Source organism: Pleurodeles waltl, chromosome 1_1 (assembly GCF_031143425.1).
Source record: "Pleurodeles waltl isolate 20211129_DDA chromosome 1_1, aPleWal1.hap1.20221129, whole genome shotgun sequence".
NCBI lineage: Eukaryota > Metazoa > Chordata > Amphibia > Caudata > Salamandridae > Pleurodeles > Pleurodeles waltl.
The window spans coordinates 411,845,857-411,861,467 of NC_090436.1; the positions used below are offsets into that span (position 1 = coordinate 411,845,857).

Consider the following 15,611-nt stretch of genomic DNA (forward strand, 5'->3'; position numbering starts at 1 on the left):
ATGTAGAAGTGGAGATATAGAGGTACTAATTTGTACTATTAATGGATCAGGTGGAATGTCCAAAGGTGGTAGATTTTCCTGAAGATGATCACAGGCAGGAATTCTCCTTCCAGGAAGTTTAGCACACAAATGTGATGCTGGAGGGCTAAAATACAAAGGTCCAGTTGGAGATGCCAACATAGGAGGCAGGCACCAATGTGGAATGCCTCAACAGCAATATCTTTGACATCAATCATCTTGACACCAGTGTACTTACTCTAGCATCGCTCTAGCATCAGAGTCTAGGCAGTATTGCTTAGTAAATGTATGGACAGATCTCCACGTGGCTGCTTTGCAAATATCTGGAATAGGGATATTCCTCAATAAAGCAGTATTAGACGCTTTACCTCTAGTTGAGTGTGCTTTAGGTTTAGATAATAGCGTCTTGTTAGTTTTTTGGTAGCACAGCAGGATACAGGAAACTATCCATTGGGAGATGGATTGTTTAGACGTGGTTAACCGTGTACGGACTGTCCCATAGCTGATAAACAGTTGGTTTGATCTGTGGATGCCATGAATCTTATCAAGGTAAAATTTCATAACTCTTCTCACATCTAAGGAATGAAGAGACTTCTCAGCTGGAGTAGAGGGATTCTGAAATAATGTTGGTAAGGAGATGGTTTGATTGACATGACTGCGCTGAAGAACGCTTAGCCTATTTGAGGCTGTACATGCAGTTGTGCTGCAGATTCAAGTCTCCGTACTGTTCTAGCTCAGGAGCCATGCCGCCAAATTCAAAGAGGAAAGATCAGGGTGTACCATCTGGCCTCTGCACTTCATTAGTAGGTCTGGTTTGCATTGCAGCTTGAGATGTGGATGGACAGACTGGTAAAGGAGGTCCGTGAACCGCCATTGACGTGGCCACTCCAAAGCTATAAGGATCATCTTGGTTGGTTGGGACAACTTGATGAGGATTGTTGGGATCAGGGGAATTGGTGGAAAAGGGTAGAGAAATCTGCCCAACCAGTTGATCCATAGGGCATTCCCCAGTGTCCCTGGTTAGAAGTACCTCGAGGCGAATCTTTGGCATTTTCTGTTTTCTGCTGTGGTGAACAAGTCGATGGTGGAGTTCCCCATTGTTGAAAGATGTTTTGGACGATGTCTTTGTTTAAGACCCACTCAGGGTTTTCTTGCGGAAGTCTGCTGAGGGAGTCTGTTTGAGCATTTTGGACACCTGGAAGGTGAGTTGCCATGATTGTGAAGTCCCTGGCTAGTAGCCATTTCCAGATTGTCTGGGTCTCATGTGACAAGTACCTGGACTACGTCTCCCCCCTTTGAGGTAGTACATGCTTATTGTATTGTCTGTCTGAACAAGCAGGGAGTGGGCTCTGAACAATGGATGAAATGCCTTCAGTGCCAGATGGACTTTGCACAGATCGAGGAGATTGATATGGTATGTCGATTGCCGATTGCCCTGGATTTGGAGGTGGTCCACGTGGGCTCCCCATCCCAGTAGTGAGGCATCCGTGACTATGTTTGAGGAGAGATCTACTGATAAAATGGGGTGCCTCAAAGTGGGTTGGTTGGAGAGCACCAGCATTTCAAGGACAGCTTTGCATGAAGGGATAGTTGTGTCCTACCTTCCCAATTGCCTGTCAGTTGGTCTCACTGGTCCTCAAGACATTCCTGCAAAGGTCGCATCTGGAGAAGGGCATTCAGTGTGAGGAAGATGCAGGAGGCCATCGAGCAGAGGAGGGAGGATACTGTTCTCACCAATGGATGAGGTTTTCATGATGGCCTGACACTTCGTAAGGATCGATAAGTGTCTCTCTTCCAAAGGCCACACTTTTGCCCATACTGTGTTAATGGAAGCTCCCAGACAATGTAAGGATTGAACCAGAACAGAGGTGGACTTGTTGTGTTTGACATGAAGGCCTAACCTTTGTAGGAGATTGCACAATTGTAATGAAGCTCAGCTTCCTGAGACGTGGACGCCTTAATTAGCCTATCGACTAAATACCGGTAGACAAATATTTTCTGTGTCCTAAGACGGGCAGCAACTACTGCCATGCACTGCCATGTACTGGGCGCTGACTTCAGGCCAAATAGAGGTACTTTGTACTGATAATGGTCCTGCTCACTACCAACCTTGTGAACTTTTGATGCTTTCTGGCGATTGGTAAATGGAAGTATGCATCTCGAAAGGCGATGGAGCAGAGCCAAGTCCTCACTGGTGTAACTGGTGATAACATTGGTGTAATGCCAGCATCCGGAACTTTTCTCGCTGAATACACTTGTTGCCTGTTTTGAGGTCGAGAATGAGTCTGAAAGCGTTCTTGTCTTTCTTCCTGATGAGAAAGTAACTGAAATGAATGCCTCAACCTCATTCTTGGTGAGGAATAGGATAAACCGCCTGCTTTTGCAAGAGGATGTTGATCTCCAATTGAAACAGTGGGCGTCGGAAACTGGATGGTTTCGGAGGAATGGGCGGTGGAGGACTGGTGAACCTGAGACAATATCCACTACAAACAATATTCAGAATCCAGTCGTCTTGTGTTATGGTTTGCCACTCTTCCAGATAATACTGGATGCGTCCCCCTACCACCCTCACAGGAGTGGGTAACAGAAAAGGGAGAAGTAATGATTCAGGGTTATGGCCCTGTTGGTTGCTAGCCTCCTTGAGCAGGCGGCTGGGTATATCTCCCTCTAGACTGATTTCTTTAGTATGGTTGATAGAGTTGTTGGTGCTGTTGTTGTGCACCATTTTGCTGGCGCCCCTGTTACCAGTGAGGGGTTTGAACTCTCTGGGAATAGAAGCAGCGTTGGTGGGGTCAGAAACTTTTCTCTATTCCCTGGATCTCTCTAAGCCAACTGCCTTTAGAGTTTCTGCATGTAAGGCGGAGCCAGGAGGGCCTTATAAGAGCGACACTCTGGCAGTACTTGTGTGCCGCTTATAAAGAAGAGTCCGTTGCAACACTAATAACTTGAACAGATACCATTATTCCTTCATTTAGGATTTCCAAGAAGTCTTCTCTCTTATCTCTAGGGAGACATTCAGCAAACTGGTGTATGGATACCCACAGTGCCCTGTCGTATCTGCCTAGAAGAGCAGTGGCGCTGGCTGCTTTCTTTGTAGTTGCAGCTGTACTGCACGCTTTACGACCCACGGAGTCCAAATTCCGACTCTCCTTATCAGGCGGCTCTGTAGAAGTGGGAGTAGTGGCATGTTGCTTCTTTGCAGCTACTGCAATCACTAAAGTCTTGTGTAGGATCTGTTCAGAGGAAAGCAGGCTCTTGCTTCGAAAGGCAATACTTCTTTTGAAGCCTGGTTGGACCTGGTTTAACTGAGGGTGGTATCAGGAAGACGTTCAAAGCAGGTTCAAAAAGACCTGGCATTAGAGACAGCAAAGGCCTAGATGCTGGCCTGTGCTGTAGAGTCTCAAAAATGGCTGATGTCATTGGTGTCAACATAGGAATGTTAAGTTTTGACGCTCCCCTCACCAGGGCCTCTTGAAATGTTGTGACATCATCCACAGGTAATATGTGTGGAGAGTCTGAAAGCGTATCATCCAGTAGAAGTGGAAGACGTGTCTGTATGTTGTCTTGACCAAGTTCTTCTTGGAGAATGATGATGATACAAGGAGCTCCTAGAAGAGATAGAAGAGAGCCTTGGGCTGTGACAATGGCATCTAGAAGGATGGTACGATATGGACCGAGATCTGGGTCTTGGAATGATCGGTGACGGTGAAGTTGGAGGCAGTGGTGGAGGAGGCAGTGGAGGATGAAGAGGAGATGGTGCTGGTGGTAGAAACCAAAGTTGGACCACTGAAGAAGGGGAGTATTTTCTAGAGTAGTCAGAATATATTTTTTGCCGTCTGTAACCTAGATGAAGTCGAAAGGGTTATCGCCTTCAACTATCTTTGATCTGCTTGTCGAAACTGATCGTCAATGTCGTCTCAGCGTCTAAGTGTGCCTCGACAGCGATCTTCAGCGGTGCTTTGACACCGATATGGAGCCCAACGGCGACCGTCTTGATGGCCTTCTAGTCGATGGGATCCACAACATCAAACGAGGTCTGTGGGTCGATGGTGGTGTTAACGACATCAATACGCCTTGCCTCGATGTTGATCTGCAGTTCTTCCTCGACATCGAACCATAGATAGATGGCGAGCAGGTAGGCACCGTACATCTCCTCGACATCGACACTCTCGACAATGACCGGGACCGATGGAGTTTTTCTGCCAATTCCTTCCTGGCACGCCCTCCAGAGACAGATGAAAGAGCCTTGGTAGAGAACTGACCCTCTCCTTGCCCTGAGGTCCCACCTTCAGACTGCGTCTGTTGTCTTCTGTGCTCTTCAGTAGCATAGAGGTGAATCTTTGCTCTGTCCTTCAGGGTGCGCTTTGAAAAGGTCCTGCAGTGACGGCAAGATTTAGAAACATGACTAGCTGGTAGGCAAGCAATACACACCTCATGAGGGTCTGTTTTAGCCTTTTCTCCAAGACAGGCTGGCCACTTGTCAAAGAGAGAAGGTATTTCTCAGTGAAAATACCTATATTTTCTGTCAGACAATAACAGAAAAATACAGAGAGAGACAAAAACTGTTGAATGAAATAGTTGTCATAAGTTTTAGTTATACATTTTTGAGGAAAAAAAGCCAAAATTGGCCAAGCTCAATCCTCCAGGGTCCTGTCAGCAGGAGCAGGAAAAAAGAATTGAATCAACTGCCACCTGCTCACCATGATGGGATACTGATGGTCACTGGGCCCTTAAAGGTACAGGGTCTTATTTTTATTCATATTATGACCTGCTTTACTTCATCTCTCTACTCATTCAAAAAAGGGGTTGTGAAAGGCATTTTTACTATCTCTCTTAAGTGACTTTGCAGGCCTTCCCGAAGAAAGGTGAATATCCCAGATATTGGGGGCCAGTCACGCAAGATAGCGGGTGGATTTTAACGCTCCTCCGGCTTGACACCCGCAATCCTGATCTGCTCACTGTCATCCCCGGCTTGACAGCCAAGTCACTAGGGGGCCAAAGAGCAGACAAGTTGGGGAGCCCCAGGTGCCGAGACCACAGCACGTGCCACTCGGGCAGATGAAGCAGCAGCCGGGCTCAGTCAGGGCCTGTTCTCTTGCGTGTGAGGCCCCAGGCAGCCCGGAACCCAGGGACCCATGCGTGGCCCAGTCGGGGCCTACGCTGCCGCTGGTGAGACACTGGGTGGTATCAGACTCGCAGGAGGACCAGTCAGGGTCCCCGCTGCCACAGGTGAGACTGCAGGCGGTGCGAGGCTTGAAGACCTACATGGGGCCTGCTTGCTGCCTACTGTAGGCCCACATGGACGGTGGTGGATCTCTCCTAGACTGCCGGAATCGCCGGGCCTGCAGCAGAGAATGCCCACGAAGTGACTGCACGGACCGGAGAGTGAGAAGCCGGTGAGCAGGAATGGAGGTGGGGGAGAAGGGGGTGCCATATTGAGAACCACGGCTGAGAAAGCGGTTAATGCAGAATGTGTAACCGAGGCGCCCCCTTGAGTGCGTGCCACACCCTTTGCGCACACACAAAATTGCAACCATTCCCTATTGACTACGTGTCCAAACAGTGCGACGAGCAAAGTGGCACCCCAAACCTACCTCCATTAATGCACTGACTTGTGAGGTGTACTTGGTGAAGAGCAGTGCAGAGTGGCTTGCACACTTGGGGCAGAGTATAGACAACAGGAGCATTTATGGTGCTGAGGCAAAGCGAAATAGAGGGAAAACAGGTGGTGTAGTGTGGCTGCAGTGAAGCACCTGCCCTGTGTCAATGCAGGCCTCGCGCCAAGGTAATGACAGCCCACAATTGGGAAATACAGGAAAAGGTGCAGTAAATTTGGACTAATCCCTTGCACTCAGCATCAAACATCTGTAGGAGCAACACAGGGCAAAGACGTACGCAACAACTAGATGAATCCCTCAAGCAGACATCTCTCTCTGGGGGTCCAGTGGAAGGGTGGCAGAGCTGATCGTGGCAGCACTGCATGGGATCAATACTGATACTTCCAATGCTGGGCCCGTGGGATGTGCAGCAACACGACTCTGAGAGAAGTCTTGGGCAGGGTGACCCACCACACATTACCTGATGAAGTCCTACTGTGCTGATTCTCTTCTGCGTCATCATAAAGGATCAGACGATATAACGAGGATGGGTGGCAAGGATGGAGCAGGGACCTCAGTGCACAAAATTAGTGTAGGCAGCACCCAAGCAGGAGCTAAGCAACAAGGTGGAAGCTGTGGCAGTTGAGCTGGGTCTGCTTAGGGCTGATCAACAGAAGTCGGCGGGCAGGGTCAAGCAAGTGGAAGTGAGGTAGGAGATCTCCGTCCAACTGCCCAGGAGCTGGAAAATTTCCAAAAAAGGAAAAGGTCCAAATTTGGTGGAGGTAAGAGCTTGCCTCCCCGTGCCAGACAGTACCCCTGTGCACTGTGTTTTTTGCAGCTCCTAGGCCTTCTGTGCAATTTTCCAAGAATTCTTTTGTGCACAGCCTAGCCCAGGTTCCCAGCACTCTATACTGCGACGCTCGGCTCCCTGAGTTATTCTCTGGCTGCGTGGGATCCCTTTGTGTAGTGCTGCGACGACCACCATTTGCAACTCCTTTGTCCCCTTGCTGGTCTTCTGAAGGCTCTCTGAGTTGCTGAGAGCCCCCTCTGTCTCCTCCTCCTGGGTAGAGTCGACCTGGCCCTTTCTGGGCCCGGGCAGCGCCATTTTTCACAAAATGCAAGTTTTTTGTTTACTAAGGCTTGTTGGCGGAATCCAGCGATGCAAACCAGAATACATTCATCCATCCGGCGTGGGACATCTTCTTCACTAACCAGGAACCTGCATCTATCTTCTTTGGTGCAATACTGACTTTGTCTTCCACCGGTGGTTCTCCTTTTGCACCTTTATTCGGGTTAGCAGGGGCTTCTGTCCTCCTTGGACTCTTCAGTGCTTCTTGGACTTGGTCCCCTTCTTCCACAGGTCTTCAGGTCCAGGATTCCATTGTTGGTGTCTTGCAGCCTCTTCTGGTTCTTGCACTGTCTTGCACCACAACTTCTAGTGTGTTTTAGGAAACTTGCTGTGTTTTACTCCTGCTTTCCTTTTTCTTCTTTGTCCTCATGTTCTGGGACTCCTAGCCCCCTCTGTGTCCTTAGTCTGAATTGAGACCCCCAGGTCCCTCCTGGGTCCAGGCAGCTCTTCTTTGACGCAAACCGCGTTCTTGCTTGAACCAAGGCTTGTTGGCGGAATCCAGCAACAGGAGCAGCCTGCATCCAACATCTCAATGTGGGACATCTCTTGCACCAAACAAGAACCCGCAGCCATCTTCTTTGGTGCACTTCTGTACTTTTCTTTTAACCAGACAACCCACTTTTGCACCTTCTTCTAGGTTGGCAGGGACGTCTGTCCTTCCTGGACTTCTGTGTGTGTACTATAGTAAACGATGTGAGCAATGTTAATGGCCTCTTGACTGCGTCATCAGCATTTCGATTGGTGGAATAACCCCAATCCATACAGATTTTGCAGTGTCCAGTAGCAATAGTTGAGTATTTTAAATAGACAAAACTTCATTCAGGATTCATGGACACCTTTGTCCAGACAGTGTACCACATCTTTACAGTCTGAGACAGTTTATTTGTTGTTTAGAGTTCCCTGCCATGTTTCCCTTACGTTACCCAGCTATGGCTGGGCATAAAGGTGGGATGTGAGTAAGTTATACAAACCAAACATCATGTTTTTTAACAGACCCCAGTAAGTCAGGTATCATTCAACTGGAGAGCCTTGCAGAGCCCAATGTGGGGCCCCTAAGGTACTCCTCAGGCAGTGGCACAGTTGGGCATATTTCCAATTCTGGATAAAGGGGGACTGGAATTAATCCAGTAGTGATTCAAAGGGTTTGAGATGACCCTGTGATAGGAGTTGTTCAATAGCCATTATGCCAGCTTCCTGTCAAACGACCCAGTTGATGGTATCATCACCTACCCGTTTTACGCAATTATGCCAAATAGGGGCATGATTAGCAATCAGGCAACCGTCTGCAACAACCTGTGGGTGTGTAACCATGATGTCACTATTGAGCATACCATAGAGGACATGAGGAAGGTTTTTTTTGTTTATATAGTAACTGGAGCCCTGGACCACTGGAAGTAATGCAACACTCAATGGTGACCCATGAAAGGGGGCCTGCCAAATCTGTCTGCAACACAACCAGCTGAGACTGTACAATAGTGTTCTACGCACAGGAGGCTGAGGCAGTCTGTAGTCTATGGGCCATTAATTATGGGGATTTTCATTCATGGGCGAGTGGCGCCTCATTTAAAGTATTTGATGTCTCTAGTGATGATCCCTAAAAGGAAGAGGCTGAGAGAGACTGACAGAGTTCCCAGGACGTATGCGAACAAGGGTACCACTATCATTCTGACTGCTAGTATTCTACCACATTAGAGCATGCAAAGTGCTGTTGCACACTAGTAGCATTTCATTTACGGGCCCTTGTTACTTGTAGGGCCATATATTATGGAAGTACAAGTAAACTAAATATGCCAATCAGGTGTAGGCCAATTTTACCATGTTTTAGGGAGAGAGAGCAAGCACTATAGCATTGGGTAGCAGTACTACAGTGCAAAGAGCCCTAAAAGCCAACAAAAAAGGTTTCATCAAAGAAAGATAGTGTAAGGAAAAAATGTCCACTTCTATTGAAATATATAGCTATAAAGTCAAGTTAGAAGTGTTACGGGGTCCTCTTACTGACAGGAATTATTATACACTCAGTGAGGATCCTATGATGAAGAAACAAAAAAAAGTCATTTCGATGTACCAGGGGTCCTCAACAAGACCCCTTATTTGATTATACTTTCAGCAGGACAGTCCAGCTATATGACAAACTGTTTCCATTCGGGAACTCCGTTTTAAACTTTCTTTTTAAATATTTGTGCCCGATAGTCTGAGTCATTCATCTCTCAAAGATAAATCACTGGCAAGGCATAAAACATGTTCACTAGATTAAAAAAAAAAACTCACAGTCAAGAAAACAAACCCTAAAGAAAATAGCTCTGCCACCCTCTGTCTCCCCCTTTTCCCTTCCCGGGACTCATTTGTGTATGACCTGTGTAGGAAGCTGGCCTGGTGTGTGGTGGGTACCTAAGGTACTTACAACTTATACCAGGTCCGAGTATCCACTATTAGTGTAGTGTAGGCAGTGTCTAGAAGCCAGGCTCTCAAGAGGTAGCTGTGGATGAGAAGCCAAGGTTTATCTAGGAGACATGCAAAGCTCATGCAATACCCCTGTAGTCACACAGCACTTACACACATGAAAGAAAACACTCAGTGTTACAAAAATAAAGGTACTTTATTTTAGTGACACAATTACCAAAAAGTACTAGAGACGCAACCCTCCAATAGGAGGTAAGTAATCCTAGATATGTACATTAGTAATCAGCAATAGGCATAGAAAGTGTTAGAAAACAGTGCAAATAGCAATAGACAATAGTGACCCTACAGGGAGACCAAACCATATACTAAAAAATGGAATGTGAACATAGGACCCCCCCACTAGGTAAGTGAAATGTGTAGAGAGGTACTGGGGGTACTATGAAACCCCAAAGGTAAGTACCACAGTGCCCTCTGACGACCAGCAAGAAATGAGTAAATTACAGGATTTTCCCCAAAACACTCAAAAGGAAGGAAAAGAAGAAGATGCAACACCCAAACAAGACTGCAAGAAACCATAGGTGGATTCCTGAAGAGGAAAACCTGTGGAAGAAGGAGACCAAGTCCAGGAGTCACAGAAAAGTCGAGGGGGAGTAGGAGCTACTACCCACACAGCTGTGGTTGAAGGAGTTGGTCGACAGTAGGACGAAGACGGTCAGAAATGCAGCCCTGGAGCAGGTGAAGAGTTCTTGGAGGATGCAGTTGATGTCCCAAGCTGGATGGACGGATGGATGATTGCAGTCGGTCAGTGGCATGGAAAAGCCACCAGCAAGCCTCGGCAAAGGCAGAAGTCGCAGTGAAGCAAAAGTCGAACTGCCGGGGACCAGCAAGGTCCAGGAGGACTCAGTCCCTGGGGGGATTTCTAGGGGGGCACTCAGCCAGGCAGAGAGTTCAAAGAAGAAGAGGCAGCCACCACAGGAGACCCACTGGACTAGGAACCAGGAGTCACAGAGGAGCCCACGCAGCACAAATGGAGAAGGGTCTCACGCCGCAGGAGAAGCACACAGAGGGCTGTGCTTCGCTGGAAGGAGTGCTGGGGCTGGGGCTACACGGAGCCTGAAGATCCCTTGGAGGAGGTGCCAACAAGCCATGGTAGCTACAAGAGAAGCAGTGCATGGGGGTACTGTCCTGCGTGGGAAGGCAAAGGCTTACCTCCACCAAAGTTGGACAGCTGGCATAGAGGACCAAGAGGACTACTCCAGACCACCACCTGTGATGCAGGATCAACGCAGCTCAGGATAAGAGGAAATCCACACAGCCGGTCATCAATGTGGTTGGTTCCTGAGGATGCAGGGGAGTGACTCCTTCACTCCCTACGGAGATTTCTTCTTCCGTCTCATGCAGACTGAAGACTTGCCGCCCTCAGAGGATGCACCCCTCCCAAGCCATGTAACCCCTATTGTCAAAGGGAGAGGGTGTTACCTCCCCCACTCCTAAAGGAAATCCTTATGTTCTGTCTTCCTTGGCTCGACCTGTTCAAGCAGCAGGAGGGCAGAAACCTGTCTGAGGGGTGGCAGCAGTTTGGACTGCCCGGAAAACCCCAAAAGGCTGGCAGGAGCAATGCTGGGGTCCTCTAAGGAGCACTCATGTATTGGGGTATGATTCCGACATGTTTGATACCAAACATGCCTAGGTTCGGAGTTACAATTATGTAGCTAGGCATAGGTAGTGACCTATGTCCAGTACACGCAGAAAATAGCATCCCTGCACTCATGAAGTCCAGGAAAAATGGAGCTCAAGTTCGTGGGGGTACCTCTGCTAGTGCAGGGGTGCCCTCACACACAGGTACTTGCACCCTGCCCTCTGGGGGGCCTTCCGTAGGGGTGACTTATAGTGACCTGGTGCAGTGACCTGTAGTGAAAAAGGGTGCATGCACCCTTTCATGCAGGCTGCAATGGTAGGCCTGCAGATACTCTTTGCATGGGCTCCCTGTGGGTGGCACAATACATGCTGCAGCCCATGAGGTTCCCCTGGAACCCTAATGCCCTGGGTACCTGGGTACCATATACTAGGGACTTACATGGGGGCATAAGTATGCCAAATGTGGGGTGTAAGTATCCAAATTACCAAGTTAGAAAGGAGAGAGCATAATCACTGGGGTCCTGGTTGGCAGGATTCAAGTGACCACACTCAAACACACTGACAACAGGAAGAAAATGGAGGTAACCATGCCGATAAAGAGGGTACTTTCCTACAATCTATTTTTGCCATTTCCTGTTCTCCTGAGGGGGATTAGGTAACTAATCAACCACTCGCAAGGACACAGTAAAAATATGGCTAAATGGACAAGAGGCTTTGATTGATTCAGTAATCTCTGTGGTTCAAGTTGAAAGAATTAGAGAATCCAACTTGTATAACCTCCCACAGGAAGTTTGGTGGCCGGACTCATCACTAGGACTTCCTGAGATGAGATGAAGTCTTTGACTGGGTTTAGCCTCCGCAGCATGGTTGGAGAAAGGGATATATGTAATTTATTATGAGTCAGATACAGCAATATCTCATTGGGTTCAATCATTATGAGTCAGACATAACATTATCTAATAGGCTTTAATGACAACTAGATGGTACTGGAGGTTATGTGTTCAGTGAGTGTCACAGGATGAAGAGTGACCTTTCTGCAGCAGGAGCATGCAGTGGTACAGTGTATGTGCATTTTTTCAAATTTTCTGGGGAGGAGGTGTCCTCATCTGAGATATTTTGTAAGGTGTTGTCATAATGGTTCTCTTTCCTTCAAACCCTCCGGTGAACTTAAGAATCAATAACTCTTCTCTTTTGACGAAACTGGAGAATACTGTGACTGTTTTGACAATTGTCTTTCACCAAAGTTGTTTGACAGTAAATATATGGACACCACAAACATTGACAGTTTGCCTCTTGACAGCAAATGCAGCAACTAAAAATGCCTTGATATTAAGAGTGATCTAAACTTCAACGTCATCATATTTGAGGTCAAGTGTTTAGATGCTGATGACAGGGAGTGGAACAAATGATGCAAAACTGCTCCAATTACCATCTGGAGAGGTTTCTATCCAAGGTGGTCTTGGATAGTGCAGAGGTCAGCCATGTTTTATCAGGTGAAGCTATTTTTCGGACCTACTAGCCCCTTCTGGCAAGTTAACAAATAATATATATTCTGTTCATTCAGAAAGTGAAAGAGGCCTTGAAATCTTGTTCTTGTCACAGGAGTTCTGTGATCAGAGACAGAGGTCAAAAGTCAGTTTGTCTTGCAATTAATTTTCCTTCTGATGACAAAGTTCCAGGATTTTGTCAGTTATTTCCTATCACAACATTTAAATAGCTAAGTCAACTGTGCAAACATTTCAAAATATATTCCAGTAGTTGTGAACGCCCTCTGTTTGTACTGTATTTCTGTTGGATGGAAACAATATTTTAATAGGATGAAAACAAATGACAGCACTTTATTTGGTGATGTGAAAGAAATAAATATGTTGTCTGAAACCGATTTTCACAGATTGTTAATACATTATATAATTTTATCAATAAAGCTGCAAGTTAGTGTGAAGCTTTTTGGACATATCTTGGAAATGTTCGGTCTGTAAATGACAGTGCGCAACCACATCATGCTTTAGTAGTGTATTTATTATAAGAGCAGTGTTTCTAGGTTTATGTTTAAACACTCAATCAGTAAACTAAGAGGCAAGTAATGGATTTGTGTCCCATATGTCTGGGCTAGATTCTTTTTATACATGGAGCAAACGTTTAGTCTATTTAATAAAAAAAAATACTTTTTTGTACAGCAGATATGCTAAGCTCACATATTTCAAGGTACACTCATGAGAATGAAAAAAAGGCGACTCTCTAAACTAAGTTATTTGCCCAGGATCACACAATTTGAGACCCATTTAAGGGTCAAGTACATTACAGTTATGGTTGAGTAGATTATTCAAGTTACTCGACCTTCAGGTCTATTAACATTTTTATGATTTTTCGAGGCCTGAGCGGAGAAGGCTGGGGCTCTGTCAGGCTTGTGCTTGCTGTTAGGTTGAGGCTCAGTAGAATATGATTAGATGCTGGAACTTCTGAACCCAAGCCTACTTCCCTACCACTCCTTTGGTGGTCTTGTGGATATTTTTTGGCATGGTGAGGAAATCTGGAAGGCATCATAGGCAGAAAGCATATGTACTTTTTTGTTTGCACTTTACCAACAGTTAAGGCATAGTAGCTATGGAGAAAGATATTGGGTACATAGTGGAAATCCTCTAGAAAAATGTTAGGAAAGCACGAAAGACTTCAAAGTAGTGAAGACTAGTCAAATCATAAACAAGAACATAATTTTAATCATGAAACAGGTACAGCTTATTCTTCAAAGGTACAGTTTATCAGACACATTGAAACAAACTGGCAAACAAACAATACGCCTGTAGCTCATAGTGCCAGGATACTTTCTGGGGTGATTGCTGTTTCTTTATTATCAAAATTATCTTCTGTGGTACCTTAAATGCATGGTTCTGATTTTCTCAATGTATAGAATCTAAAGATTAGCTATCCATTCAATTTTGGTTCTTGAAAAAATACAGCAACCACAGTTGCAGCTCGAATGTTTTATTTATGCCATTTTGTTAGGATGTGGCTACTTCTTTTATAAAAAAAATAGGGAAATTATGATATAGTTTTAGAAAGGCATATAAATATAGGCATAAAAATAAACAGAGACAATTTCACCTTTGTAGTAAAAGTGTTCTGGGATCCTGCTCATTGGCAAAGACATTCAGTGTTCTCGAATATGATTAAAATCATATGATAGTAAACGTGTTATCTTTCCAAGGTCTTGGTCCAATTTATTCAAAATGTACTGGAAGATCACCAAATAACATTAAACTTATAAAGTGGTAATGTTAAACAGGGAAACTTCATAAGCTTTAACCAAACATACTCTGAACGAACTGGGCATCAACTTGTCACATGATATCCAATACATAGTACTTGAAGTGGAGGATATTTATTATTAAGGAAGTTCGGAAATGCAAAAGGAGGTTCAGAAATGCAAAATATAGAACTGATGAGAATATGCAGGTGGGCATCGTAGGTAGACGTCTGGTTCAAAAATAAATATAAGGGCTGCAGACAACAAAAGATTTTATTGACAACTTAAAGGCAATTCCCAGCCCTATCATTAGCTGGCATGATACTAGCATATAGGTAATAGGAGAATGGTAAAATTTGAGCAATGGCCATTTTCAAGTCCGTTGGAAAGAAACATTTCTAAATTCGGGTCTCTATACTATCAAAATTCACAGACGTAAAGACATGAAATCTGTTCCACAACTGGACCAGCGGACATCATCGTGGGAACGTTTAATTCTATCAGCAGTACGCCAATGTTAAATTCTAACTTACCAGCATGATCCTGAGCATTAACGTTAGCACCATACTTAATCAGCGCATGTACTAGAAATAAATTATCTTTCATAACCGCTTTGTGCAATTTTGTTTCACCCAACATATTTTTTCTGTTGATTGTGGAAGCCTTCAAGCAAGGGAAAGTGGGTTCGGCATTTACTGAGCTTCTGTTACAGCTTTCATATCCTGTGTGAAGAAGAAACGCACTAGACTAAAACAGTTCACTAACTGGAACTTCAATTACAAAAACCGCAAAGAAATTATGCAAACAAAACACACAAATCCTCAATGTTATTCACAAATTTTACTCATCCTTCTACTATTTTGTACCAAGATTACATCCGCACCAGATGACTGATCTATAAATGCGACCTGGCATTTTGCACAAGAAATAAGGTGTAATAGTCAGTGCTTAATTTGTGCCGGTGTCTGCCGGTGCTTGGTACCAGCACTTATTTCTAAACATTGACACTAATTTATGACAGTCCACCACATGGTGGTGCAGTCTACTTTTGAGCTGAGCTCATGAAATAATGAACAAGTTACTTACTTTCGGTTACGCATTATCTGGTAGGGACAATATCTAGTCACAGATTCCTTACCTTTGAATTTACCAGGCATCAGACTGGATCCAGAAGATTTTTGCATGACCAGTACCCCTGTGCGCCGGTCAGTGGCACTGATTGGCTCTGAGTTGAGGCATCTTCGTAGTCCGTGCTTGAAATGACATCTGTATCACCTATATAGGCACCACCTTGGCGCGCTGACATCAGTTACTTTTGATTACTTTTTATGCCAGAAGCTCAGAGCCATGAAATGCCCATCCCTGCGGACATGACTGTCCAGACAATAATGTTTGGTAAACGTGTGCAGGGCAGCCCTTGCTGCTGCTTGGCAGATGTCCAGGATTGGGACTCCACATGCTAACTTAGTAGTAGCAGTTTTAACTCTGGTGGAATGAGCCCATAAGCCTTCAGGAGGCTGTTTTTTGGCCAGTGTGTATCAGATTTTGATGCAGAGAATGAACCATCAAGATATAGTTTGTTTCT

The 15,611-nt window shown here is 45.5% G+C and overlaps 1 protein-coding gene across 2 annotated transcripts in view; it reads right to left on the minus strand.

The window, feature by feature from the left end:
- Positions 1–13,480: 13,480 nt before the first annotated feature.
- The window catches only part of ANKRD31 (ankyrin repeat domain 31), a 654,832-nt gene continuing 652,701 nt past the window's right edge, over positions 13,481–15,611 (minus strand). The window contains exon 6 of one of the 2 annotated variants that reach the window (XM_069218867.1): positions 13,481–14,748. In XM_069218867.1, coding sequence (XP_069074968.1) covers positions 14,447–14,748 — 302 coding nt within the window. In that variant the 3' untranslated portion in view covers positions 13,481–14,446. The remainder of the gene's footprint in view (positions 14,749–15,611) is intronic. The other variant, XM_069218858.1, reaches the window with a different exon arrangement.